This window comes from Oreochromis niloticus, linkage group LG7, assembly GCF_001858045.2.
Source record: "Oreochromis niloticus isolate F11D_XX linkage group LG7, O_niloticus_UMD_NMBU, whole genome shotgun sequence".
NCBI lineage: Eukaryota > Metazoa > Chordata > Actinopteri > Cichliformes > Cichlidae > Oreochromis > Oreochromis niloticus.
Genome location: NC_031972.2, coordinates 33,971,332 through 33,998,859, shown reverse-complemented (window position 1 = coordinate 33,998,859; position 27,528 = coordinate 33,971,332). Strand labels below are relative to the sequence as shown.

The 27,528-nt window shown below is 39.4% G+C and overlaps 1 protein-coding gene across 2 annotated transcripts in view; it reads left to right on the top strand.

Annotated features, from left to right (window-relative positions):
* The window catches only part of dcc (DCC netrin 1 receptor), a 324,319-nt gene that overhangs the window by 117,908 nt on the left and 178,883 nt on the right, over nucleotides 1-27,528 (top strand). For both annotated transcript variants that reach the window (XM_025909079.1, XM_019361335.2), the window contains exons 4-5: nucleotides 5,668-5,818; nucleotides 8,782-8,918. In XM_025909079.1, coding sequence (XP_025764864.1) covers nucleotides 5,668-5,818; nucleotides 8,782-8,918 — 288 coding nt within the window. The remainder of the gene's footprint in view (nucleotides 1-5,667; nucleotides 5,819-8,781; nucleotides 8,919-27,528) is intronic.

Here is a 27,528-nt window from a genome sequence, read left to right as displayed (position 1 = left end):
AGAGAGAGACAGACTTGACAGAAAATATAACCCGTAATACAAAATCAAACCAGCACAACTCAAAAATCCGAACAAATCATAATTTAGAAAAACACCAAAACAGAAACAGAAAATGCTGGGTCAAAATTACCCAGAACCGTGACACTCAGGAAAATATATTTTAGAAATAATACACCTTCTGCTGAGGAAATACCCTCTAAGATACTGCTATTGTGTCCTTGACAGCAAAGTTTTGTACCCGTGTTGCTTCTACCAGCTTTTAATGTCTTGCAACAATTTTGCACCTTAACGCAACACAGAGCTCTTAAAAGTTTCATTTGCTGTCTAGTCTCACTGACCTCATAGGTTTATCAGACTCACATCTGTGCCTACTGTCAATTTAGAATCCTAATTAAAATCTTTTAACCTGTCATTTAGGTTAATTTAATCAATTAACCTAAATGACAGGTGCCACATGGGAGGAACTACTACAGGTGTACTATGGGAGGAACCTGGAGAAAGCCAACCAGTAAGATTCAAATCCCAAATCTGTGAAGTGGACGCACTATTCTCTGCACCTCTGTGCTGATATAAGAAACAGCATAAATATGCCCTTTTTACTGCTGAGGAACATATGCAAGCCATGAAAGGTTAAATAGTTACACATAATTACCTTGTGCCTCAATATGCAGTTAGCCTTATGGGGTGCATCCATTCAGACTGTACCTCTGTGTTGTTATAGAAATCTAAAACAAATGATCTACACACAAACGTGTCGTCTTTGTGAGGTTTTAATTTGCCTTTGCAAAGGGGTCAAAACAATAATACAGAATGCAACAGCAATTTGCATCACTTTTAATAAACAACAACAATAACAACAAGTGTAGACAAGCAACATTACCTAATCACCACTGTCCACAGAATACATTCAGAAAATTCCACATAAGATAACTTGCAGTGCAGTCCAGTATATCTAGTATTAAAACATTATATAAAGACAAAACATGATACTATGGATCTTTCCATTGAGCCAGGCCAGCTTCACACAGAGAAGGGCAGAATTTTTCAATTATCCATGACACAGGACAGAAAAATAAGTTTCTGAGAGACTTTTCCAAACTGTGCCTCTCAGACTCCACTGCAGCAAGAAAACACTATTTTTTGGAAATTCAAATATGGAAATTTATTACAGGAAGCATACCTTAATTTGCTAAACTCAACCTGCTGATGCTTCATTTTACCTTCAGATGAACCCGAGTTAAGAAAGGACAGCCTCTGTGAACAGAAGGCAGGATCGCAGCGAGCCAAAACTGTCCTCTTCCATCCTGCTCTGAGATACACTAAAGCTTAAAATTACACCTTGGAAGTCCTGATGAACAAAAAAATTCATCAGGTTGAATCCTATCAGAATCCAGACAGGACTGGGATTAATCCACTTACCTTGGAAATGGGATTTGTTCCCAACAGTGAACAAAGAAGTGCTTTGATTTTGATCTCTTAGCACACTTACTGACCCTAAACACTTACCTGTTTAGGGTCCGGCTGTGTTCATATTTATCACTTTAAAAATGAGATTTTCTAGTTTCTGAAACTATGCATGTTTTGTTCTTGGCTTAGACACCCTAATCCTAACCGTACCCTTAAGTGGTTGGTTGGTGACGTGGTGAAGGCTGAAAGGTCAAACCTCTGATTCATTATAACTCAATGCAGAATCACAAGTGGGTAAGAGGAGTACCGAAAGCTACCGACTGCACCAAACACCAGGAAATCCACACAGTCCCAGACTTTTTCTGGTTTGTGAATTAAAATTCTACCTTAAATGCAAAAGAACACATAACAATAAAAGCAATATATATATATTAGATTTACTTTTCTAGCATTTAAAAGAGCAACTCTTAAGTGTATGATGTATTACCTTTATTAATACAGGGTAGTTTGGTGTAGCATGAAAACTAAAGAAGAAACAAGGTCATGTGACGAGAACACAGTAATAACATGATATGAGAACACGCCTCTTGGTCTGTTAGATACAAATAATAACTCTGAGCGTGTTTGTGCAGTGAACTGAGCTGAAGGTCTGGGAAAAGGATGACTTATCTAATAATTAGTTTCGAAAACGCATTAAAGGGACAGTTTATCTTTGTTTCAACATTTCAGAGGAGAGCAGCGGTGAATATATTTGTCGTCGTTCCTCACAGGTGTTGTGTGTCTTTGTCTGCATGCAGCGAATAGCTCGTGTCTGCGTGTGTGTCCTCCTCGTTGTGATGCGAGGGGTGTCGGTGTGTCATCTGATTTGCTGACAGCCTCCTTCGGCGACGTGCCCGTGAAAATATTAAAGGATCAACGCTTCTGTTCAGTGATTATCTCTGTGATCCCTCGCTCTTTACTCGCCTCTGCGACCAGCACACACAAAAAGAAAATCTGCTGCGAGGACGTTTCTCCCGCTTCTTCTTCTTTTGTTTGGTCGTGTTCACCGCTCGGGGTTTTCTGCTGATGATCTTGTTTTCCGTTTCTGATTCTTTTCTTTTCTTTTCTTTTTTTCTTCCCAGAATCACGAAGTTGCACAGCTTTACATCTTATTTATTATCCATGTGTATATTTTTGAACCTCACAGATGGGATCATAGTGCAGGGAACACTTGCTGAATTAAATATGTAAATATGTAAACGCATAGACAAACGGGCAGTTTGTTGTTTTACTTGAACTGTTATTGAGATAGTTTTTGTATCAGCTGAATTCGTTCAGGGGTTCATTCAGGTCAGGTCAGTCACCTCAAGGTGCTTTGTATTGTAAGGTAAATACCCTGTATTATTCTAGAGAAGCACACAGTGCATAAATTATGGAATTTTAGCTGTATTTTCACAAGTTTTACACTTTTTCAGACTCATAAAGACCTCCCTCATGGCTGTTCATGCTACACTAAAGTAAATAAGAAGCAGGTGAATAATTAAATGACACAAAGTTCCTGTTTTTTCACTAACTACAATAGAAATGTGGGATTCATATTAACACATTCCACTAATAAACATGAATGTTAAGTTTTAGAATGGCAGGACAGTCTGCACGAGCTAACGGCATGTTTTCTGTCAATTTATACATTTCTTACAGTTTAAGAGTTGTGCTGACAGATGTACAGATTTACTACTTTTTACTATTTTTTGCTTTGTACATTAAATGTGTAATTTAACTTCTATACATGGAGAAAAAAGGGCAGTTTCACTGGTTTGGCACTCTTAAGATCAAAGTGAAATCCCTGCTCTTGGTGATACTTGGAAGGAAAAATTGCCTTTTTAACAGGCTGGTTGGGTAGTGAGGGCAATGAGAAAAGAAAGGCTGATTTTAGTGAATTTAAATGTATGGTGGTACATCCCTGAGGAATGTTTCCAGCACCTTGTTGAGTCTTTAAGGCAGTTCTGGAAGTAAGAGGTCTGACTTACTTCCTGAATCTGCAGAGGGTCACACAAGTTTGAAAATTAATCTTTGAAAATTCATCCTCTGATCACCTTAATTCACTTTCAGGGGGAAACGGCTCGACTGTTTCTTATTTCACGACGAGCAGCAGATGTGAAATAACTTCATGCTTATTCATAGATAAGGAGTAAAAGATGATTACAAAATATTTCAGGTTAGAGGTGCATATCTGTGTGTGTCAGTGCCACTGGCGGATGATGGTGATTATGATAATGATGCAACTTCCTGTCTACTAAAGGAAATAGTCTGGTTCTGGGTCTAGTCACTCTGAGTCAGGTTTTCTTTCACCCTGAGGGGGTGCCTGAGGGTGAACACAAACCTGACCCCGTATAGACATAGATGTCGTGTGTGTGTGTGTGTGTGTGTGTGTGTGTGTGTGTGTGTGTGTGTGTGTGTGTGTGTGTGCGCGTGTGTATGTGTTCCTTCAGGCCCTTAGGTTTTCTTAGATGAAAGCTTGTGTTGGATATCACACCACTAAATGCCTTTGCCAGTGGATGAAACACAACGTGACTTCTGGTTTGTCCATCAAAGGAGAACATTCACACTGATTTCTTGGAGATGCATTTGGGTTTCTAATCAGCTTGGTGGAAAACTGCATGAGCTCATCAAGGTTAGGCTTCAAATAGAGAAATATCAATGTGAAAGCAGAATTAGATGGTGAACGAGAGATGATTACGCATAACACATTCAGTCTTTTTAATCTAAATTGTTGATTTTTTTCCACTAAACTACATACAGATGCTTACCTCACAGTTATTTACAAGCTTTTTTTTTAACTAAGCCCAGTCTCATAGAGTAAACTGAAAGATTTTAGCTGGGAGACGTGGTATGTTTTAAGAACCCCTTGCAGGGACATCACCCTGGCAAACAAGAACAAAAACAGTAGCAGCCATTATATTCCACTCCAAACTGGGATATTTTTTTTATGTCTTTGAAGAAAACATTTTATTGCATCAGCCTGAGAACTTTTATATCTCCAACCAATAACCATTTTCCATTTTAATTTGCTGTGTTTACAGTTAGGATTACAACCCAACAGAGCTTTTTGTTTAAGCTTGTTTTTTTTCCTCTCCATACAGATGCTAGATCTATTCAACCTTGGAGAAATCCAATAGCTGCTTTCTAATTAGTGTCAGTTCCTCAGCTGAGATGTCATCCAAGGAACTCCTCCCAAGAGCAAAGAAAGAAACAAAAGCAGAACCTTTGACTTTAGCTTATGCTTCTCATAGCTTACTTTCACTGACAAGGACTCTAAGACTCTCTGAAATCAATGGTTAAATTCAAGCAGGTTTATGATGAAGAAAAAGCTCTTTCACTGTACAATCCACATTTTTCTCAATAAGCTGGTTACTCGTTGGCATGTAAATGATTACTGATTAGCTGTTCACGTCTGTCCTCAGAACCAGCTAATCTTGCAGCACCAAGGACAGCTATCATGTCAACCAGCAATCTTATAAATATGAAAAACTTTCTAAACAATGCATCTATCATGGTTTAAGAATCTCCATTGGTTTACATGCTGATAAGATGAAAATGAGGGCATTTATTTAATTTCCAGGGCAGCACGGTGGTCTGCACTGTTGCCTCGCAGCAAGAAGTGAGTTCAATTCCAGCTTCAGGCCGGGGTCTTTCTGTGTGGAGTTTGCATGTTCTCCCCATGTTTGTGTGGGGGCTGTTTCTCCAGAGAGGAACCCTCTCCAGGTACTCTCTGGAGAGAACCCGCTTGTCGGGGATAGGTTAATTGGAAACTCTAAATTGCCCATAGGTGTGTGGCAGACTGCTGACCTGTCCAGGGTGTATCCTCCTGCTAAGACAGCTGTGATAGCACCCCCAGCCCCGAAAAGGATAAAAGGATAAGCAGAAGAGAGGGGATATTTTATTTCCTGCCCACTTAGCGAAGGCTTTTTCTGGTTCAACATGACCAGCCATTATATCCATCCATGCACAAAATTGCTGTAAGGAAATTATTTGTTCAGTTTTGTGCAGAATTCTCCTCCAGTACCTTTGGGAAAAACTAGAACACAAAACTAGAACACAGGTCAACACAATGAATGCTAAAAATGCTCTTTTGGCTGACTGGTTAACAACCAGTTGATTGCTGTTGTTTTCACACGACATCCTTATAAAATGACACGTGGCCAAATTGTGTGTCTCGGAATGTACTGGACTATGTTTGACCTTTACCATCTCCTTTTCTCCTTTTCTTCTCTCTTTCAGAACCTGGGGTCAGCAGGAACCTCCAGTTCCTTCAGAGCCCGACCCGAGTAACAGCTCTGCTGGGATCAGATGCGGTGCTTGAGTGTTCAGCCTCTGGTTACCCGACTCCGAGCATCCAGTGGAGGAGAGGAGAGGAACTGATTCAGAGCTGGTCTGTCTGCTTTACTGTGTTAATCCATGTTTAAACCACCAACAGCACACATCCGATTTTACCCACACTGATCCCAGTATGACCCAGTGATTGCTGTGCCCTGGTGGTAAATGTTTGAATGATTTTGTGCGTTCATAGCATGATATTTTTTCATTCCTTTGTGGAAAAGAGCTATTACAACATATTAGTGAGTCACAGTAATACACTGAATTACATTCTTTTTAGTAATAGACATGGTGCTGTAAAACTAAAGTTTTGGACTCTTTATGTAAAGATACACAACCTGAAACAACCTTTTGTAAACAACCTAAACTGTGGGGGATCTTCACTGACCCTACTTGCCCAACTTGTCTCCTAGAAATTTCATCCTCATCACCCCCATGTCTGAAATTTATGTTGACAGGTTGATGTTTTAACAAATTGGAAGAGATAACAGTAAGAACAAGATTTAGAATAAGACTTAATAAGATGTTTTTATTTATATTCGTATTCCCTAATTCTTCTTTAACACTGTTTGTCCCCTCTCATTTCCATCCACTCTGTCTCATCTCAGTGTGTAGCCCTTGTCTCTGTTTTGGTTTACCTTTGGTCTGTGTCTAGTTTGTAGTATTATATCTAGCTCGTAGTGTGCTCAATTATAGGACCCCATATGAGCAAGCACTTTCGTGACAGTGGGAAGGAAAAACTTTTAAAAGGAAAAAACCCCCAGAAAAACCACACTCAGGCCATCTACCATGACCGGTTTGGGTTGGGGGAGGAAGACAGGCTTTGGAAGTGAGCCAGAGATTAATGATGACTAATGATTAAATGCAGAGTGGTGTATAAACAATAGAATAGGCTTTTATTGTCATTGTACAACAAAATTTTGGGTGTTCCACACAAACGGTGCAGGAATATATATAAATATTAAGACAGCAAGAATAAATAACAGACAAGGAGACAATATACAAGCAAGAGGAATATATATAAAACAGGGAGAAGGCACACAATGTAAAAGGCACACATTAGAGGACACGTTGCAAAGTGCTTGAAAGGAGTGCAAAAGACTTGGTCTGTGTGCAAGTGGCCTGAGTGATGAGCGTTGCTCAGACCATGGCTCAGATTGGTGGGGGTTGTTTGTTTGCTGTCCGAATGACCCAGAGGATGAAGCTGTTCCTGAGTCTGATCGTGTGGGACCTGATTGACCTGAGGCGGTCCAGAGGGCATTGGGTCAAACAGGTGGGGGGCTGTAATTGGTCACCTGTGATGGCCTTGTGTCTGTGAAGGTTCTCAGTCATCCAGGTCATCATAGTCAAAGGAGCTAACTGAAGAAGCTTCTCGGATGAGAGGTAAAACGTCTTCAAGCAACTTAAAGAAGTCCAGACGCTTTTGTTTCCAAGCTCCTTTGACTGTGATGGCCTTGGTTTTTCTGAGACAGGAGGATCTGGAAATGGCATCTAGGGACGGCAGAGGGCAGTCAGTGTTTTTTGGGGGAGTGTTAATTACCCTCTGCACAGCCTTCCTTTTCTCAGTAGCACACCTGTGTACCAAACACCCAGGCAGTAGGAGAGCTTACTGTCCACTGAGGAGAGGTAGAAGGCCAGGAGCAGCTTATCACGTGTTGATGTGTGGCTGGCAGTTCGCAGACACGGAGATGGAAACTGAGCTCGGGCAGCTTTTTATTGCTGGAGCTTCAGAAAACCAAAATGTACACTTACAGAAAATGCAGACTAACACAAACATGAGGAGAAACAAAAATGGTGTGACAAGGAACAGAGGAAACCTGAGGATGTAAATACAGAGGATAGTGAGAGGAAGCGAAACAGGTGGAAACACAGCTGCAACAAGTCCAACTAACGAAACAGGGAAAGCAAAACTAAACAAACACACATGGGACGAGGAACTGTCAAAATAAAACAGGAAGTGACATGCACACTGAGACAGACATGAGCTTGACATTAGGACAGTGGATAAAGAGACATGGAAGCACACGGCAGACAGAGGAGACAAAACACTGACTGGACACGAAAAAGGGAAGAGGCATGACAGCAATAACGAAAAACTGGTCGTGTTAGTTTTATCAGGTGACTCTTGTGTCCTCTCTCACTCATGTCTCTATGTTTACGCTTTTCCTACATAGAGTTTGCATGAGTCTGGGTCTCTGTCTATAAGCTTATGTTCCCTGTCTTAATTTTCTCGTGTCCCACATCTATTTTGTTCTGCTTTCCTTCCCTTACTTTGTTAGTAGAATCTGTTCACCTGTGTTCTTTAAGTGTTTTCATTCTGTTCTTACGTCATGTGTGTATTTAAGTCTTCCATCTTCCTTTGTTCGTAGTCGTGTTGTTGTCATACTTCTCCTTGCGTGTGCTCTGTATTATTAGTATTGGAAACTAGTTTTTGAATTGTGTTAAGTTAGAGTTTTGGTATTTTTGTATCTCCCTCCTCAAACTCCAGCAATAAAATTGTTTTGTGTTCAGTCCTGTGTTCTGCAATTGGGTCAACACTTTGCCAGCCAGACACTGACTCATGACAAAATGAGTGTGGCCAGTCTTCTCTGACCTCTAACCGTAACAAAGCACTTTTAGAGAATTGTTACTCAATATGTATTTTTGCTTTTATGGACCATTCTCTGTAAACTTTAGAGATGGTTGTGTGGGAAAATCCCAGTAGATTATTGTTTTTTGAAATATTCAACCAGCCTGTCTGACATAATGAACCATGCCAAGTTCAAAGTCACTTAAATCCCCTTCCTTCACATTTCTGATGCTCCGTTTGTACCTTATCACATTGTCTTGACCATATCTACATGTCTAAATGCACTGAGCTGCTGCCATGGCTCAGATAGTTGCGTAGATCAGTTGCATGGCCAACAAGTGTACATAGAAAAAACTTATTATTTAGGTATCAAAGCTAGGCTGATCTTTCCTCTATGCAAGTAACAAAGAAGCAATAATGAAATGCAAAAACTCTTTCCGTCTTTCTAGGAACAAGAAGTACTCTCTACTGGCGGGCAGCAACTTGATCATCAGAAGCGTCACTGACGACGACTCTGGCAGTTACAGCTGTACAGCCTCCAACAAGAACCACAACATCACTGCATACGCTGAGCTCAGTGTACTCGGTGAGGAAATACAAGTATTATTTGACCCTTTCCCACCAGGCACATGACAGTCCTCACTTGGTCAAATATTAACTTAACGTCCTAACTTGGATAGAAAAACAAGAATGCACAAAGGTTTCTGTGTAAAATTAAAGAGCAAAACTGTGCCATTCACCAGTGCTCATTGGGGAGAAAAGGAAAAAAAAAAACAACACCATGGAAATTTAAAAAAAAAAAAAGCAAATAGGGTGAAAACAGTTGGCATTCCTACATTGACAGATAACCTCCAGAATCAAATGCAGTGTTGTTGTTTTTTTTTCCTGAGCTGACTGTTTGCTTCAGGAGGTTTTCATAAATAAAATATATTTGTATTTATTGTCTGACTGCTCCTCAGCAGCTGGTACATTCACACTGAAGGTGTTCAAGGATTCTGTTGATTGTTTGGTTTGAAGCAATTACTTTCAAAATTTCTTTTTTTCCTGAAATCTTATTCATTTTATATCACTGCTAGCAATTTTTACTGTGAAGTGATTGTGTAGAGGTAATTATGAACATCCTAGGACTGTAATTCAGCAGCTGTGAAAAACCGTTGCCCCCCCAAAGCAAAGTGTTTACTGACAAAATATTTAAAAGGCTAAATGATAAACTGATATTGCTAAGCATTGGTAAAGATGAAAATCACAATATGACTGTCTAGAGACTTCTGTAGTTTTTATTTTTAATTTTTTATTCATAGTGTATTCAGATATCTCCTGAAATACATCACGTTCAACAAGATGAAATTAGTTGTAAACACAGATGAAACTGAGAATATGTAACAGAAGAGTTCTGAAAATTTACTCTTCACTGACAGAGAAATAGCTGACCTAACTACTGGTATGCTAGAAAAGCTTTTTGGTGAAATATGCAGATAAAATACTTTCTGTGTGGAGTAAGTAGCATTTAGCATTTAGAAAAAGCCTGGTAATAATGTGCTTATGTGATGATGTGCAAATTAACCATGCACTTATGTTGGTTATGCCAGTTAACTACGTGGAGTTGTACATGTCATGTTAAAAGCATAAAGTCTGCTGATAGCTACAATGTGCACAGGCCATTCAGGTAAAGCGGGAGCTACAAATAAACTTAGTTAATTTTTAATCCATGATCTAACTGAGGAATCACGCCTGTGGTATAAATTGGTTTCCCCTCATTATTAATATCCATCCCCACTAACAAAACAAAACAAAAACTATAGACTGTGGAAAGAAAAATGGAGGTATCCACTCTGAAGTGTGGATTTTGAGAATTACACCTCTACTAAATATTTAAATAAAAGGTCTTTCAGTTGCCAGAATCACTCCTAATGTTGTAATCAAGGCTCTGGTGGGGCCAGACCATCTGTTTTAGGAGTGAAGCTGGTTCTTTAGGACTTCTGGTAGTGTCAGTTTGAGACCAAACAGAAACTTTCCTGTATTCCAGATCAGAAAACAAACACATATAATTTGGGATTCAGTATCACAAATAATGTTCTAAGTTGTTATTTTCCTCTAATTACAGTAAAATGTAGCATCTTTCAAAACTTTGTTGTTTGCTTCACAGATGTAGGCTTACCCTAAAATTATACGGATATATTCATATCAAGCTTTGCGAAAGCTAAACTTCCCCCAGGCTTCTTACAAGACTGAAAGCAATCTATATTTCTAGTTGAATCCCATCAGGCTGCTGCTGTGCTTTAAAGTCAGCACAATCTGTTGGTGAAGTTTATCATGCATGAAGTCTCTCAGCATCACCTCAGGAACAGCGCTGGACTGCAGGGTGAAATTCGCCCTGCGGTGACCAGAGCCAGAATTAGGTCAGTGGTCAAATGACGCCCACTGGGCCGAAAATACTTTTTTCCCCCCACATAAACACACATAGAAAAAAAACAAAAGCTGTGAGTGCCAGTAACAGTGAACTCATCTGTGTCATAAGGAGTTAAACATGACCGTTACAGCAATTTGTTTTTGCACCACTCATGTTTGTGAGGAGTCAGCAAGAAGTCACTGCCTCAGGCAGAGGAAGTGTTCGGGGGGGGGGGGGTGCATGTGCGGCTTACTTAAATTAAACCAAAGATCCTGTTTAACTTTCAATCCTGTTTTAAAGTGCTCACCTGGACGACAGTAAGGGAACTCAGAGCTGTTTTCGCCACGACTATACAATGAGTAGTTGTTTGCAACTGGAGAAGTGCGGCTGCTGGTCATTAGAAGAATGCAGGTTTGAGGCCCATTTATATTGGGTTCACTTTTCAGACCTGACAGCTACATCAGTCTTTTCTGCTTTCTATAGTTTGAGGAAAGGATAAATTTGAAATATTCTTTAAGTGGATTTAAGTTGCAGAAACTTTATCCCAGATGACCCTATATTCTTTTTGCACAACTTAATTGGCGTTCTCTCTCTCAATGGCTAGGCTTTGTTTTTTTTTCACACAGAACTAAAGTTAGGAAGTGACAGACGGAAAAGTTTTCTTCCCACATAAAGACATTAGGTCTTCTTCAGACTAGCTGATGAACAGGTGTTTTTTTTTAAATCCTGTCAGTATCACAAGATTTTTCCCTACAATTAGAATCCGTGGTAGCACCTCTAATGAAACATAAGCCAGTCTTATTTTTCTACAGCAGAGAAAGCGGAAATCAAACAGAAGCAGCTGTTGTTTGTTGGACTCAGGAGAAAATCTGCAAATTAACCTTCGGGTATTTTCAGTCTCCTTCCAGCTGGGCCTCTCTGCTCGTCTCTGTCCTTTCATGTTTTTGTCTCAGTGTCCCCTCTGAGTCTTTCTCTGTGCTCGCACCGCATTCATATTCTGTTTACACTCTGCTCTCAACGGCCGCCGCCTGCAAACATCACATGATGTTTACAATAAACAGGAGAAGAGTCTGCGTCTTCAGTGTGTCACGCCTCAAATCTGATCATAAAGTGGCATGTTCTGACATGTAAACACGAGTGGCACATTTCCAAAAATGTGTGTATTTGTTCCTGAAATGTACCGTAACACACAATGGTCCCAGAGACTGTGTTGGTTTGTGTTGCAGAGAATTTCAGGAGGAGTGCTATAAGCCTTCATATGTAAAGGAGAGAACCCTTTTAGAAAACCTCTTGAATCTTTGTTTTCTTCCACTTATGCAGCTCAGAGTTACAGAGAAATGGCTGAAAAAAGTGTGCACATGTGTCTTTCCTCTTGTAGATGTGAAATAGCAATAAGCTGGATGAGCTGGGAGTGAACAGAAGGCCCTGCTCTTTTATTCTCTAATAGCTAATGTGCAGTCGCTAATATATATTGATCCACTTGTGCTATTCCTGAAAACAAACATTCTTTTTACATAAATCTCTAAAGGCAAAGGTTAAAAAGGGATAATTTTGGGTTGAGAAGAAAAGTCCCCTGATTCCCCAAAAAGAGAAGATTTAACAAACAATAATGTAATTGCTCAAAAATAAAAGGCTTAAAGTGGACCGTTCTGCTCATTTCAGCTCCAGATTTATTTTAGTTTTGGATTTTACTAGAGCAGCTGTGTATAATGCAGTTTAAAATAATGCTCATTTGTCTTTTAATTCTATTCAATTCAATTCAACTGAGTTCTATTTATTTAGCAGAGAATCACAGTTGCCTCAAACTGGTGTATATTTTAGGGTAAAGACCCTATAATAAAAGAAAGAAAACCCCAGCAATCAGCCAACTATCTGTGAGCAAGCACATTGTGACAGTAGGAAGGAAAAACTCCCGTTTAACTGGAACAGGCAGCACCAGGCTCATGGAGGGGCGGCCATCTGCCACGACTGGATGAGGATGATGGGATTGGGAGTTGGCCAAAAAAATCATGCTCTGAGCTGTTTTAGCTCCTCCCCCTTTAAGTTAGTTTTTCTGATCAGTTGCCCCACATAACATCAAACGTAAAGCAAGTGGGTGGGGCTGGTGTGCAACTCATGGATGTAGGGCTGAGATAAGTGTATACACAATACTTTCTGCTATACAGAGCCAAGAGTATAAAGACTGTGAAGCTGAGCATCGAGAGCTTGCACTTGTACGTACGCTAACATTTTTTTTTAACTCCGGCCATGTTTTGTATGAGGATTCGCCATTGTAACAGTAAAATCATCAAAAGCATATTAGCCTCCCTTAAAGTCACAATACTGACCGCCATCTGCCAGACCTTTACCATGGAGGTCTTTGTACAGCTACGCTATGTTCTTGAATTATATTTAACTGCACTCTAGTCTCTGTGCAATTAAATGTCTGAGTGGATTACATTCAGAGGTAACATTTTATGAATGAAAGGAAATGTTCAGGTAAGGCCATCAAATGAAGGAATTCAATTCAGACAGATTTGAAATCAAAAGCAAACTTTAATCAAAGTTACCTACATGCACAGGAGAAAATAGCTGGATAATCAGCAAGAAATCCAGCATAAGATGATGAAACTGAAGAACAGCAACTTAAAACAAAAAAAGGGATACATGGAAACACTGTAGAGGAGGTGATAACGCAAGTAGGTGAATAACGAAGGATGCTAAAAGAAAAACCATGACATGAAGTGTACCAGAGCTGGCAGGAGGTGGGTGGGATTGATGGGGGGCATATAAAGCACATGACTGTCACACCAGAGACGTTTGATCTAGACCTCTGTCACTTGTTAAGCTCAGACAATAAAGAAAAATACTTTTTTAAAACCCTGTAGGCACTCAGATGTGCTTTTGAATGTTCTACCTGGAAAAGAATAAAATAAATGAATATAAATCAGTCGGTAACAGCTCCACACCTGTAAGGCCAAACAGCCTGGGGCTCTGTGAATAAGCATCACTTGGAGAGTTTTGAATAGAATTAAAGTCCTTCCCCATCATAATTTCAGTGAGCAGAAGCCCCATTGCAGTAACTCAATTAATGATGATGTTAGCACAATGATGCAGCCCACGGCTATTATTCCAAAGAACAATTATAAACAGACACATAAAAAAACACCGAAAGTCAAAGCAACCATTTTAATAACTTTAAATGAGAACTACAATTACTCTACACATCATGGGCTCATGGTCACACTCACCAAAGCACTACAAATCATTTTGAAAGCACCAAAACTTTAAAGGTCACCAGTCTAGAGGCATCCAGAGTGTGATGTTAATCTTTAGCTGTCGGTGAACCAGGTGTGGGCTTGGTGGTTTATTAGTTGGTTTTGAAGACTGAACAGAACAACAGTTCTTCAAAAACAGGGAAAGGTGTTTGTCCTGAAGTCCTTTTTCACACTTCCACCTGCAGCCACTTACAGCACACCTCCTGCACAGGCATAAAAGCCAAATTATAGAGGAGGCCAGTATCTGAGATCTTCTCAGGACAACACTTATCACATCTTTGAGCACATAATTAAACTGAACCTCTCTCCAGAGTGAGCTTTGTGTCTTCTCTCTATAATGGCAGCTTTTCTTTCTGCAAAGAAGTGTCAGTAACCATGTGCCACTCATTACAGAGGGAAAAAACAAAGGATTAAGCAGATGTAAGAAGAAGCAGGAGAATAAGGAGAAAGAATCCAACTTTAAAAAGTGAAGTAAAGCTGATGCATTTCTGATAAACACGTGGAGGCCGACAGTGAAGTCTTTCTACACTTTGTGCATTTTAATCAGTCGCTCCATCATTTCCCCTCTTTAAATGTTTTTTGATTCCTCATTTCAGAGCTGAAGGCGACATGGTATTAAACTGAAGTTTCTCTTATCATGACGAGCCTCGAGCTGTCTGTAAATCCACTCTCAATTTATTCATTCATCCCTCCTGTGTCTGCCTTTTATCTCAGTTTGCTTCATCTGCAAATTAAATATATTTGATAACGTGAGCAGTTTACCTACACGCTCCATTTACACTTTTTTGGCATATTTTTGGACGAAATAACATGAAGATGCATACACACACAGAGGGGAAATACACTCACCGGTCACTTTATTAGCTATACCTTGCTCGTACTAGGTTGGACCTCCTCTTTGTGGCACAGATTGAACAAGGCGCTGGAAACATTAATCTGAGATTTCGATATCAAATGTCGTCACACACAGTTTCTCCAGATTTGTTGGCATCGCATCCATAACGATAATCTTCCATTCTGCCAAATCCCAAATTTTTTCCATTGGACCAAGAGAACAACTGAACAGGTCTGCCTAAGACAGTGCCCTGTGAGTGTTTCTGCATGGATATGCCAGAGTCATATTACACTTACCATTCTTCTTCTCATTTAACTCAAATGCCACCTTTTTAACTTCAGCTTGTTACAACTTTGCTTTCCTTTTCATCACTGTTCAGCTCCACCAGCCATTCTAGGGGAGCTACTTCACTTCCTATTAATCCCAGTGTGCAGATATTGGCTGCAATTCAGCTGAACTCACAGCAGGAAGTGCAAGGATAAGAGCAAAGTGGCTAAATTATGATTTACAACTGCTTCTAGACAAAAAAAATCCCACATTTTGTTTGAGGTCTCACAAAAGTCTCCTAATGTGTCTGAACTGAACTCATGTGCATTATTATTTCTTTGTTTAAGAAGTTATCATTTGGAAATGGGCAAGCGTATCTTTAGCAAGATGCTAAGCGGATGTTAGAAGCATAGCTAAGCTAAGCTAAGCTAAACTGCTGCAGAAACTTCAGTGTGTGTATAAGAAGCAGGTTTTTGTGGTCATTGAAGGCTGCTGCCCTCTTCATACCTCAAATCAAAATGGTACATGCCGTAGGTGCTCTGAGGTCCTCATGACTCACAGAAATACATAAATTATTACAATCAAATTTCATAAATGCTTCACATTAAAGGTCTTCGAGCAGCTGAGCAGGAATGTTATCTTGCTCTTGTTGGAGGCTTTTAATGTAAAACGTCTTCAGGAGATCTTAATTTGCCTTGAACTCTTATAAAGTGGTAGCAAAGTAAAAGTAAAGAGAAAGATGTGCTTAAAAAAGAAACTGAGGTGGTGTCATATTTAGCGTTTGTTTTTATTTTTATACACATATTCAGTCTCTTCATAACCTGCATTTTATTTTTCGCATGGTGCCATAAATGCTGCATATATTTTACATTTTATCAGCTCATTAGCTTTAAGGATTTGGAAATGAAATCTCGGTGTTTATGTCCTCTAAAACATTTTGCTGAGTTCAAAAGTCCTCTGAGGACAAAGTAAACAGTTCAAGAGTGTTTATTGCTGCTTTCTCTTTAAGTGTAAAATATGAGATGCCATAAAAACCCTACATTTTAATGGCAAAGTTTCCCGGACACGTGACCGACTCACTTCCCCAGCGTCTCCCCTGCATTGGCATTAAACTAAGAAATATGTTGTGCTAATATGCCCCATTACACTTTGTTTTTTTGCTAAATGGAGGCAGTTAGATGCTGATGAATATCCACAGCTAGGTGAAGTATGGAGATGTGTGTGTTCTGACTCCACAGGGCAGTGACCATGATTAGATGATTAGGATAACGAATGTGTGTGTTGTTTTCCATAATAATGAGTGCAGCCCGGCTCATTAGCCACTTCCTGTTAGCAGCTTAATGAAAGCTGTGAGAAACAAAGCCAGCGCTGCAGCTATCAGTCATATTCACGGTGCTGCTGTCAGCACAGCCGGCTAATATTTCAGGAGGATGCTAATAGAAAAAAACAAGACAAAAGCATCTTAGAGGAGAAATGTTTATTTTGTTATTGTTTAGATTTTATAATGTTATCATCAGAGGTTCTTCTTGCTTTTATATTTTGTACAAGTTGTACAAGTTGTTTTTAGTTGCAGGACTTTGTTGTATTATTTTAATATTATATATGAGATTCTAGTGCTGTTATAGTATTTATGACATAATCTGTTTCTCAAATCTAAAAAACCAGGGCTCAGACTATCCCAGGGGTGTCGTCATATTATATATATAATATCTTTTGTTTATTTTTATTTATTTTACTTGTGATTTAGTGAAGTCCTGTTATGAAGCCTCAAGCTGAGTTTTTGCTTAGTGTTTTAAAACTGGATGTGACCAGTAAGTGGTGTATCTGACTGAGATTCATAACTTGGGTTAACCAAGTCAACTACTGACAAAATCCTGGATCTGCAAAATAGAATTAACTCAATAAGACTGAAGAAAATAGCGGATATTAGCTTTGGGTTAGATTTGACTAAAAATAATCAAATGATCCCTCCAAGATTCAAATGCCGTTCTTATGCTGACTGTTGAACACTGCCTTGTTTGATGAGTCAGGCTTCACTAAATTAAATTAGCTAGATAACATTAGCTTACTTGTTAACACAGACAAAATATATGATCCCCCAACATAACCAGCTGTGCTTAGTGAACTTGCAATCTTGTTGGCTTTGAAATCGTTGCTGTTTGATGTCTTCAAAGCAATTTTGGTGTAAACAGTAATAAAACTGCAATACGACTGAGTTAGTGTGCTAACACTCAGCTATCAGTCTGTGATTGCATATAATTGTTATCTTGATACCATTCATTAGTTCATTGTCATTATTTTAACAGTGATAAATTGGCAAAAACTACTAATCTGTTGCCATTTCTTATAAATCTGCATACAAAGAAATTTCCATTAAACAGAAAGTAGCATGAAGTACTTAGATTTAGAGTCAGCCCAGAATCTCGTAAATGTGAAACACATTCAGAAATTCCTCCACAAATAGTGATATAGTTGCTGCAGGGGAGCACAATAACCCAGAATTACTTTGTGTACCTTTTTTTAGAGGAATATAAACAGTATACAGTAGACCCTGTGCACGAGAAAATGCTAACTTCCTGTTTTAAGACCGGATGTAGAGTTGTACATTTCCGGTAGCTTTATTTTGTGGTCAATCGCTACTGCGAAGTTTGACCCAAAAATCATGTCCAAAACACGAAAACAGAAAGATGGTGTTAAGTTACAAAGAGCAGAAGGTGGGAACACTCACCACTGCTGTGTCATAAAAAAATCAAATTATCAATTTTGACATTTAAAGAGTTTAGATCGATTGGTTGTTTACATCACTCAACACAAGCAGAACTGCATTACAAAATCAGAAGGCACATCGTCCACATTCAGAAGCACATCTCTGTATAGTGACAGTTCCTATGATTTAAACAGGCAAATGTTCAGCATTCAAACTACATGTGAACAATAGTCAAATCCAGATGTTTCCCCCATAAAGTCAGTATCAGCTAGTCAAGTACACACCTACACAGCCTGACAACAAACTGTGGAAAAAAGCCACAAAAAAATAAATTTAAAAAATGAATGATTGCTTGTAAGGGTGTCTATATATTAGTATTTACAAAGGGTATGTTGTGACTTACCTTCAAAATTACAGTGGTCCCTCGCTTTAACTCGGTTCACCTTTTGCGGCCTCGCTGTTTCGCCGATTTTTTTTTGTGCAATTTTGCATGCTTTTTTTTTTTTTGTTTGTTTGTTTTTTACAGCGTATTGTGTTCTGCGTCCTGATCGGCTGTCAGTCTCGTGCCGTGTCTCCTGTACAGTACAGAATCGCTACATCGATCGCTAGCAGTGTGACTCTGAAGTGCTGTACTTTTCTCCCCAACAAAAACAATGTCGACGAAACGTTTTGCACCGTCAAAGGCACCTGCGGTAGCACGCAAAAAGTTGGACTTCTGATTCATTGATTTATTAATGATTCATTGATGTTGAATTCTCGCGCAGCTGCTCTATTCCCATGTTCTGGACCTGAAAACAGGGTTTGATCTTTAGTTTCATTTTATAATACTGGACTTATTTTTCTACAAAGGTTTGAACTTTGAGAGTGTTTAAACAAGAGAAAAAAGTGTGAAAATGTTCATGCCTGTATGAGAAAAGTGTACAAAGTGTGTAGTGAGGGGTTTTACAGCCTTAAAACATCTATAATAATTGTAAAAAATAAAGTTGGCTACTTCGCAGATTTGACCTATCACGGGTTATTTTTAGAACGTAACAACCGCGATAAACAAGGGACCACTGTATACAAATACTGAGAAATATAAAATTTGAATCCTTTCTCTCTTTTGCTCTGCTGCGCAGGGGAAAAAATATCAACAAGTCAATGAACATCATCTACAGATATATTCAGTAAATGCCCAAGACATCTTGAGAAATGTAAATCGCTGCTTGATTCATCATTTGGTTGACTTGTTTTGGAAAACCCGACTGTAAACAAGGAGTGAATATCACACCAGAAACGAAGCGCTATTCAAGAGTTTCCCCACCGGAAGTAGGATATGCTAAGACACACATAGTCTATCAGCTGGCATTCATTTGAGTCAGACGGCTACTTTAAAGAGACGCAATGGAGACTGACATTAATTGATTGCAGCATGCAGGCAATCTGTCTGCATTTACAACGTGCCTCGAGGCAACTGCTGCAAACTGAATTAAATTGAATTGCAATTATTTGCAAACCAATCTGATAGTGACTGCAGTTGGTCCAAGTCAGACTGTGATTGTTTGGAGACAGGTTGCCTCCCACCTAGAAATCTTTACATCATCTTGTAATCAAAAGAGCCACCTAGAGTTTGAGGATTAACACCCTCAACCTCTGCGTGTCCAGTTGGTCACAACTACTTTTATTTGGTCTCAAACAGCAAAAGAATTAATTGCAGTCTTCAGGCAAACACCATTTTTTTTCTAGTCACAATGAGGTTGCTGTTCTGTCTTTAGTGTGACTGAGCCACAACGTTAGCTGCGTTGCTAACTGCTGACCCAGAGGAAAATTCAACTGATGTTCTTCTCATAGAAGATACTCCATAGGCTGTTGCGAGCAACAGTCTGTGGTATTGGCAATAAAAATCTGTTAAATTATAAAACACAAGTTACCTAAAATAGCTGGACTGTTCAGGGAATGGTTGCTGCAAGCAGAAGTGAGTGAGTCCTGAAGGTGCGACTGAAGCGTTACGTGCTTGTATTTAAAAGGAGAGTGTTGTGGTGTAAATTGAAACACTGTTAATGCAGCTACAGATTCACTGCAGTCACACGCACACGGGCACACAAACATGGCTAAACCACTAACGGCACACGCACACACAAAAACTAATTCACAGCAGCAAAACTGAGATTGGTTTAGTCTCTGTGGTCTGCGGTGATTGTCTCACTTTGCTGTAGAATCATTAAGTCTCTCTGTTTAAAAAAAAAAAGAAGGATGGCAAACACACACTAACACCCACACACACACACCCTCCTGGTTGTGGCCTGCGGGGTTCCTCTCCTGATTAATTACCGGCTCTGTGAATTACTGTGGGTGTTTTAGAAAACATTTAACAAGCTGCCAAACTCCCCCACTGAGCCGCCGGCCGGCCCTGCCGCCGCTCGCCTAAAGAGACTGAAAGACATGAAAGAAAGAGCGGAGAGATAGAGGGGGCGGGGTCACAGGGCTCCTGTAGAGAGAGGGAAGTCTTCACTAATACAGAGGGAGGATTTAAGCGTGTCAATATGTCTGCCAGTGCAGCCAAGACCAGAACGTTTTAACACTCTCAGAACGGACAAACTGCCAGAAGTGCCCCTGGCTCTCAGATATTTTAGAGTTGTCCCTTTGTGGCTTCTTGCTGGATAAAAGCACAGTGTCCTGGAAAGTGTTTTTAGCATAAAAACAGCTTCAATTTAATTTGAAGTATCATGGGGAGTTGGAGAGAGCAGAGAGATGAATAACGCTTGAAACGAACTAATGGGCAATAAACAATACAGTAAGTAAGTGAGGTGAAAGTTTAACTTAAAGTCTTTAGTTGTAAAGCGTGTTAGCATCTACTCTGATAATGTCTGGGTATACTAAAGGTTTCATATCCAGGACATAGGTAGAGACCTAGAAGCTACATCCATCTATTATTCAGTCTATATGGACACAGCTAGCTAGCCCCCACGGATGTTTTCAGACTCCAGTGCTGTCACTGCAAGTATAGACACAGAAAAACAAAAAAACCCGATGTAACAAAAGTTAGTTAACTTTTTTTTTACTTGCCTTTTTTACTTACTTTCTTACTTGCCTCCATGCTTTGTTCCTTCAGTAGATGCTATTGTTTCAGTGGTACACTTTGTTTCATTGCGTTCCTTTTCTAGACCATATTTGATTTGATTAATTAGTGAATAGTCAGAACATATCTCTAGTTTTCTCTGTCTCCCACTGATGAATAATCCTTCCAGACATTTTTTGATCCAGATGAACTTCAAAAGCCTCATCTCTGGTAACATTTTCATGTAATTCAGTCTATACCTTTTGGAGTAATTCTGCCTGCAAACACAAGAAAATCAAGTGAGAACTTTAGAGGGTGAAATTTGGCTAAACTTTTGTGAGAGGTATAAGGTTGGGAAAACATGGATTAGTATCTTACATTACTATTACTATCACTATCTTATTACAAAACCCCTTGCACATGGTGTGAAAGACACCTTGCAGGTTACTCACATGCCAGAAGGTTTGACAAAACAACATTATTTGGTAATGATGGGGTTAGACAGAAAATCATGACCTTGGGCCAGGACACTTTCCAGAAACTTTCCACCAACCTGTCATTGTCTTATGTTCTACATCTGGCACAGTCAGCACAATATATACAGCCGAAGGAGTCCAAAACACACTTTTTCTTCAAAGAAAAGTCAAACAGTCTTACCCTAGTTCATTTGTAACATTATGAAATCTTAGAACATTTTAAATACAGTAAAACATATAAAATATCTTAAGTTCAAAGGTGCCTTGTCTCCAAGACCCTGGACATGTAATCAAGCTTATAAGAATAGTGTAGGAATTACAAAAGCCTGCTAGCAAGAGGTGTTTGATATCATCCTGAACAGACATCCTGAAGTTTCTGAAGACTAACCACCGGCCGCCATGAATCCCATCATATCCAGTGTACATTATTTATGACTGCTTTAGATTTTACAGAGCAGTTCTATAAAATTCCAATACATATCATTCTCTTCTGTCTCTATTCTTTTATAACCCCTCCTTTCCCCTCCATATCCACTATTCTACAGATTAAAGCACTGCTGGCTCTTTGGTCACGTATGTTCACGCCATGTAATCCTTCTCAGTCTGTCCAGCGCGCTGCTACTGCCGCTGCTCATTTCTTTCTGCCTGATCTCAGGTTTTTAATGCATCCGCAGAGGCCGACAAATCAAATCATCCTGACCCGTCCTTTGTCTCTTAAGCTTTGTAATCCAGGATTTGAACTCAATCAAGTCGCAGTGGGGGAAAGAAAAAGGACTTTGTGTGACTTTTCCCTAGAGCTGACCCCAAAGGGAACTAACCTGCCTCATGTTTTATACCCATCAGGCTCCCTTTGAGCTGGAATTTCAGAGCTGATTATAAAATGTCACTCTTATGGAGGAATATCTTCTTCAGCTTGTCCAGAAGACAAATGAAAGTAAAATGCAGGAGGTGATCAGTTGCAGACATCTGTTCGTTTTTACCATCTGTTGATGCTGCAGATTGTTTGGATGTTTGTGATAAATGTTGGGAGATTCCCAGTTCCTTCTCTCCAGTCGGATCAGCGCCCGTTTCGTTCTTGTTTGCCGTCTTTATTCCTGCCATCTGTGTGTCTGCTGTTTGGGAATTTTTGTTATATATAATTCTACTGCTTTGAGGTGATTTAAGTACTGAAGGTTGTTCTGATTCTTTACTTTTAGTACAGTTTGTCCTTCTAGTCTGTCATTTAAGAAGATATGATGCCTAGACACTCATTTTCTACGCTGCAGATAGTTTCTACACTCAGCGGCTTGTTTGACCTTTGGCCTTGCGCTGCTCTCTCTCAGTCTGGTCTGGTTTTTCCTTACTACAATGTCACAGTTTGTCAGTGTCCTCCCTCCTGCGTGTTTGTCTGAGGTGATTACCTTCACGCTGGTTTCACCTGTTCGTCCGGATGGACAGCTCCGGCAGGGAAGGGCAGGTGATGTGGGCCTCGGAGGTCTCGACCCGGCTGCATCTCTCAGCATGGAACACGACTTCACTGATATGACAGGATTTAGGTCAGGGCTGTCGGACGGCGAGGGCCACGCTGAGCTAATTAGACTTTATAAATATCCACTGTGTCATCCCGTCATGATGACCACCGCTGTTGCCTGTTAAACTGCTGCCATGGCAACCAGCTGGAAGTCAGTCTTCCTGCTGTGAGCTGCATCTGAGGAAGAAATCCCATGTAAGCTCAGCTGTCTTTCACTTCTGTGTTCAGACAGCAACGAACAATCAGCAGAGAACAATCGTTCTGTGAAGGATTTGAGTGCTCAAAATTGTAGTAACATCAAGGGGGCCAATATGTTCGTGCCAAAAACTGGAATTTCTCTAATGACCCATACAGATTGGCACCACAGTGAATCAATTACCCTGGACTTCACTGTTAAAACACCTTATAGAGGAAATAAACATGGATACACTTTGCTCTATTTTCTCTTGATAACAACTGAAAAGAGAGTGATTTTTAATTTTTTTTTTTTATGAATTCACATTCTTAAGTTGTATTAAAGTTTAAAGTCTCCATTGTTAGGGCCTTGAATGGATATCAGCTCAGTCTGTTTGGCACTGAACTTGATTACTAGACTGTTTTGTAGTGTTGAAGCCTTATTGACTTTGTATATCAAAAAATGACTTGTTGTGCAGTAATGGTGATTTACATGATAATTTAACATTTTATTAGGTCTTCATTAGAAAACACCTACCATCAGATTGAACAGAAAGTCTTGACCTAAGGTGCTGGGTGCACTGAAAATCTGGAAGATTCACCTCATAGGATAAATCAGCAGACAAGACAATGGGTTTTGAGATTGTACTTGTACAAACAGACCATCGAAAAAGTCTAGTACATGAAGTATGAATGTTAGCACTAATTACCAGATATGTGTACTTTATGAATGCAGCTTGCTAACCAAACTAGCTAGCATTAGCCAACTTGTAATTGGCACTGTATCCTTTAATTTATAAGAGGTCACTCTTCTACTCTTCTACAAAAGCAAAAGGAGGGGGCTGCCGTAGAACCAGATTCAGTTAATCTAGTGTCAACTATCCACATGCAAAACCATAAATGGCAACATGTTCTGTGACATTCATGCTAGCACACTCCTCTTCAACAACAGCCCCAAGGTCTTACAGGATTCAGGATCTGGTAACTGTGAAGGTCACTGAGGTCCACTCCACCTGTTTCCATGTTTATCAAACCAACTTTAGAGTATTGTTTCTTTTTGACATGATTTGTTATGCTGTTAGAAGTAACCATTAAAAGATGGTAAACTGCTGCCATTAAGGGACACACATGGTCAGCAGATATACTCAGTTATGGTATGGTATTAAAAACATAGTTGATTGGAAAGACAACATTACACAATTTACAACACCAGCAGCAGCAGCAGCCTGTTGACACAGGGCAGGTTGAATCCATGGATTCATGCTGCAAATGCCAAATTCTGGACTGTCCATCTGCAGCCTCTGCGGAAATGGAGATTCAGCAGACCAGACCACATTTTCCCAATCTTAAACTGTCGAGTTTTGGTGAGCCTGTGCCCACTGAAGTCTCAGATTTCTGTTCTTGGCTGAAAGGACATGGAACCCAGAGTGGTCATCTGCTGTTGTAGTGCCATGTGCCTTTAAGGGTGGATGTGTTGTGGATTCTGAGAAACTTTTCTGTGGTGAAAATGCAGGAGATCACCAGTTTAAAACACACAATCAGAATCACTGAGGTCCCACTTTTCCCAGTTTTATTTGTAATGTGAACATTAACTAAATCTCCTATTTTAAAAATGTTACTTTTTTAAACAACTATTTGCATCATAATTTTTTTTTGTCTGTTGCCTGGATATCTGACCTTCTCTCTCTTTTTTACTTTTGTGTTGGGAAATAATTTCATTGTAATTCAGTCCATAAAGGAAATTTCAGTTGCGTTTTGATCAAAGATGCACTATTTAAATAGTGAGTCTTTGCTCCCTCAATTACCCATTAAAAACATCTCTAAAGGCTTTTCAGTTTCACCTTGAGTAATGTAAAACCGAATACTATGGTTTACATGAATATAGTTAATCTGATTGAACTATAAAAAATGTCTGAACCCAATAACTTTAATGTAGTTTTTATCTTTTCTAAGTTTTTAAAACTCTTTTACATTTTTACCTCACAGTGTTATACCAGTAGTTCCCAGATGATGTGCTGATGCAAATTCAGGTTTATGACAGCCATACATTATTTCTTGAACGTATATTAGACAACAAGGGAGTTATGAAATAAATGGTAATTTATTGTAGTAGTGATTTTTTTAAAATTCGATTCAGGTGCTTTATATTGTTCAAACCTCTCAGTCAGAGACATGATTTCAAAGACACGTACACGGTAGATCCTGAGATTATGAAAACCCTCTTCACACTGATTGTGAAGAGGGTAATAAAGAGGGAGAAATCTATCACTTGTGTGGAGCCCTGCAACAAAAAAATAGTTTAAAAAACTGTCAGGAAACAGTTCTGTGACAGAAAAGTCTAATGGCTTCATCTGTATGATGAACAGCCAGAAATAATCTGATGCTAACATGGTGTCAAAACTTAACATCCTCTCTGGGAGAAATCTGGGAAAAAACAACCAGATGTAAGAAGTTTGTCAGCTTGTTTGTCTCTGGTAAGACAGTGGTAGGTAAGGTCTATGCTAAGGGAATGGTGATAGTCTTAAAACCAGTCCAGATCCTGCAAACGGGCTCAGAAAAGCTCAAATTATAATTAAAAGAACTGATTGTGTGTCACATGACTAAAAACTGTTTTGAAACTAGGAATTTTAAAAAGCATTTATCTAATGAAGTCCAGTCGCTTTCTTTCAAGATGCTTAGACCACATTTCTGTACAATACCACATTTTTAAAGTGGTGAATAGAGAAAACAATGTATTCTGATTATTATTACATGTAACCTCATTAAATCCACCAGGTCACTGATGACGTATTCAGGCCTAAGATTAGGTAACCACCTAGCCCTTTTTGGAGGTTTTGCCTGATTGGAAAAACCCAAATACAAAAGCTCGTAACCTTCTAAGATCTAGCTTGTCTCCAGTGATGATCCCAGTTCTAAGCCTTGCTCGGAGCAATTTTCATGTAAAATTTAATTTGAATGTGCCTTAAACCCAACCCACCCCTAACAGTACCCAAATGAGCGTTGACCTGGATGTTCAACTGTTAAAAGTAACTCGATACATCACAAGGTTACAGCCATTATGGAGTAGTCTGTTACTTTATAGTGTCCTATAAGGAAAAGTAAGTTGTTAAAGTGACCACTACATTTCCATTGAGAATATTGGTGATAATATGCAGAGAGGGTGTGTACGTTATTGTACCTCCTGAGTGTACTGAAGTTTCCTCTTTTAAATGGGAAATGGTATCTGTAGCGTGCTCTCCACATTAACCAGCAACAACCTTGTTAATTCTCTCAGTGACAGCTTTTTGCTGAACTAAGAATAAGCCAGTTTGGTTCCTGAGCTGTTGCACCTGCATCATTCTCCTTCTCAGCTGGCCTCGTCATCATTGAGGTGCAGCTGTATTTAGCCTGTAGGTGCTTCTTTAATTAGTGAAGCAGCTAACAGTACTTATTGTCACTCTGGCACAAAATAATACAAAACTTTATCCCTTAGCCTAGATACATTGACTGTAACCAGGTGGCAGTTAAGAGGTTAACATGCTCCCTGATACTCATTTAAGACTGAATAGTCTCAGAGTAATTCCAGATACTTGGAGTCAAAGAAAAACAGAAAGTCCCCAATGCACTTGGACTTTTCCGCAGGGACACGCGTTAACTAACTAAATTACTAATTACATGAATTGTAAAACTAACACATTACTTGTTACATTAAAAACAAAATCCTTGATATCACAATAAATCCCCAATAACTCAATGCTACAAACAACTCCTTGCTCTCTCGTGGACAGACACCAGTTTAAGTGTTTCCCTCGCTGCTCTCTGAACTCGCCCTGCTCTCACACATCGATTCATGCCAGGACGCGCGTCTTGATTTGCAAATTGATTACCTTTCCTCTTTGCTTTGTGCTCGCTCAGTAATTCTGTTGAAAATGAGCACTTGTTTAAAAATGCGCAGACAGAAGATTCAGCAGCTCTCGGTGTGAACAGTTAGAGTCTCTGTAATGAGAAGTCTTGTGCTGGAGTTGAAATGAATCTGGCTCTGCTGAGACATGGAAGCCTAAAGTGCCTCATTTTGATTGAAAATTGTTTGTTTTCAGTGGCACACAGAAACAAAAAGGTGCTTGTGATGAGTTTTCTCATTTTCTCAGCTTTGACAAACACAACAAATAGTGCATGAAAAGTACCTGTTGGCATCACATTTGCCACATCGGAGACAGAGTACATTTGTTTGGGTGGTGCAGTAGAGTATGAATGTAATTGTCAAAGCTGACACAGATTTAGAGTTAAAAAGCTGGTAGTGAGCTGCTAAGTCCTGATCCTTGAAACATGCAAGGCATTGGTAAGAAAGAACCTGAAAGCATCATCTATCTACAAATCCAGTTCCCTGATGGACAAGGATGAATGTGTCATTAGGAATAATCCAAGATTGTGCTAATACATAGACATATGGCACTCCTCTTCAAATTATTGCATGTGCTTACAGTTACACAAAATGGAGTAATTTTCCAGAAGCCATTTTTATTTTATTTCTTTTTACATTTCTGCCTAAAATCACACCCAAATTC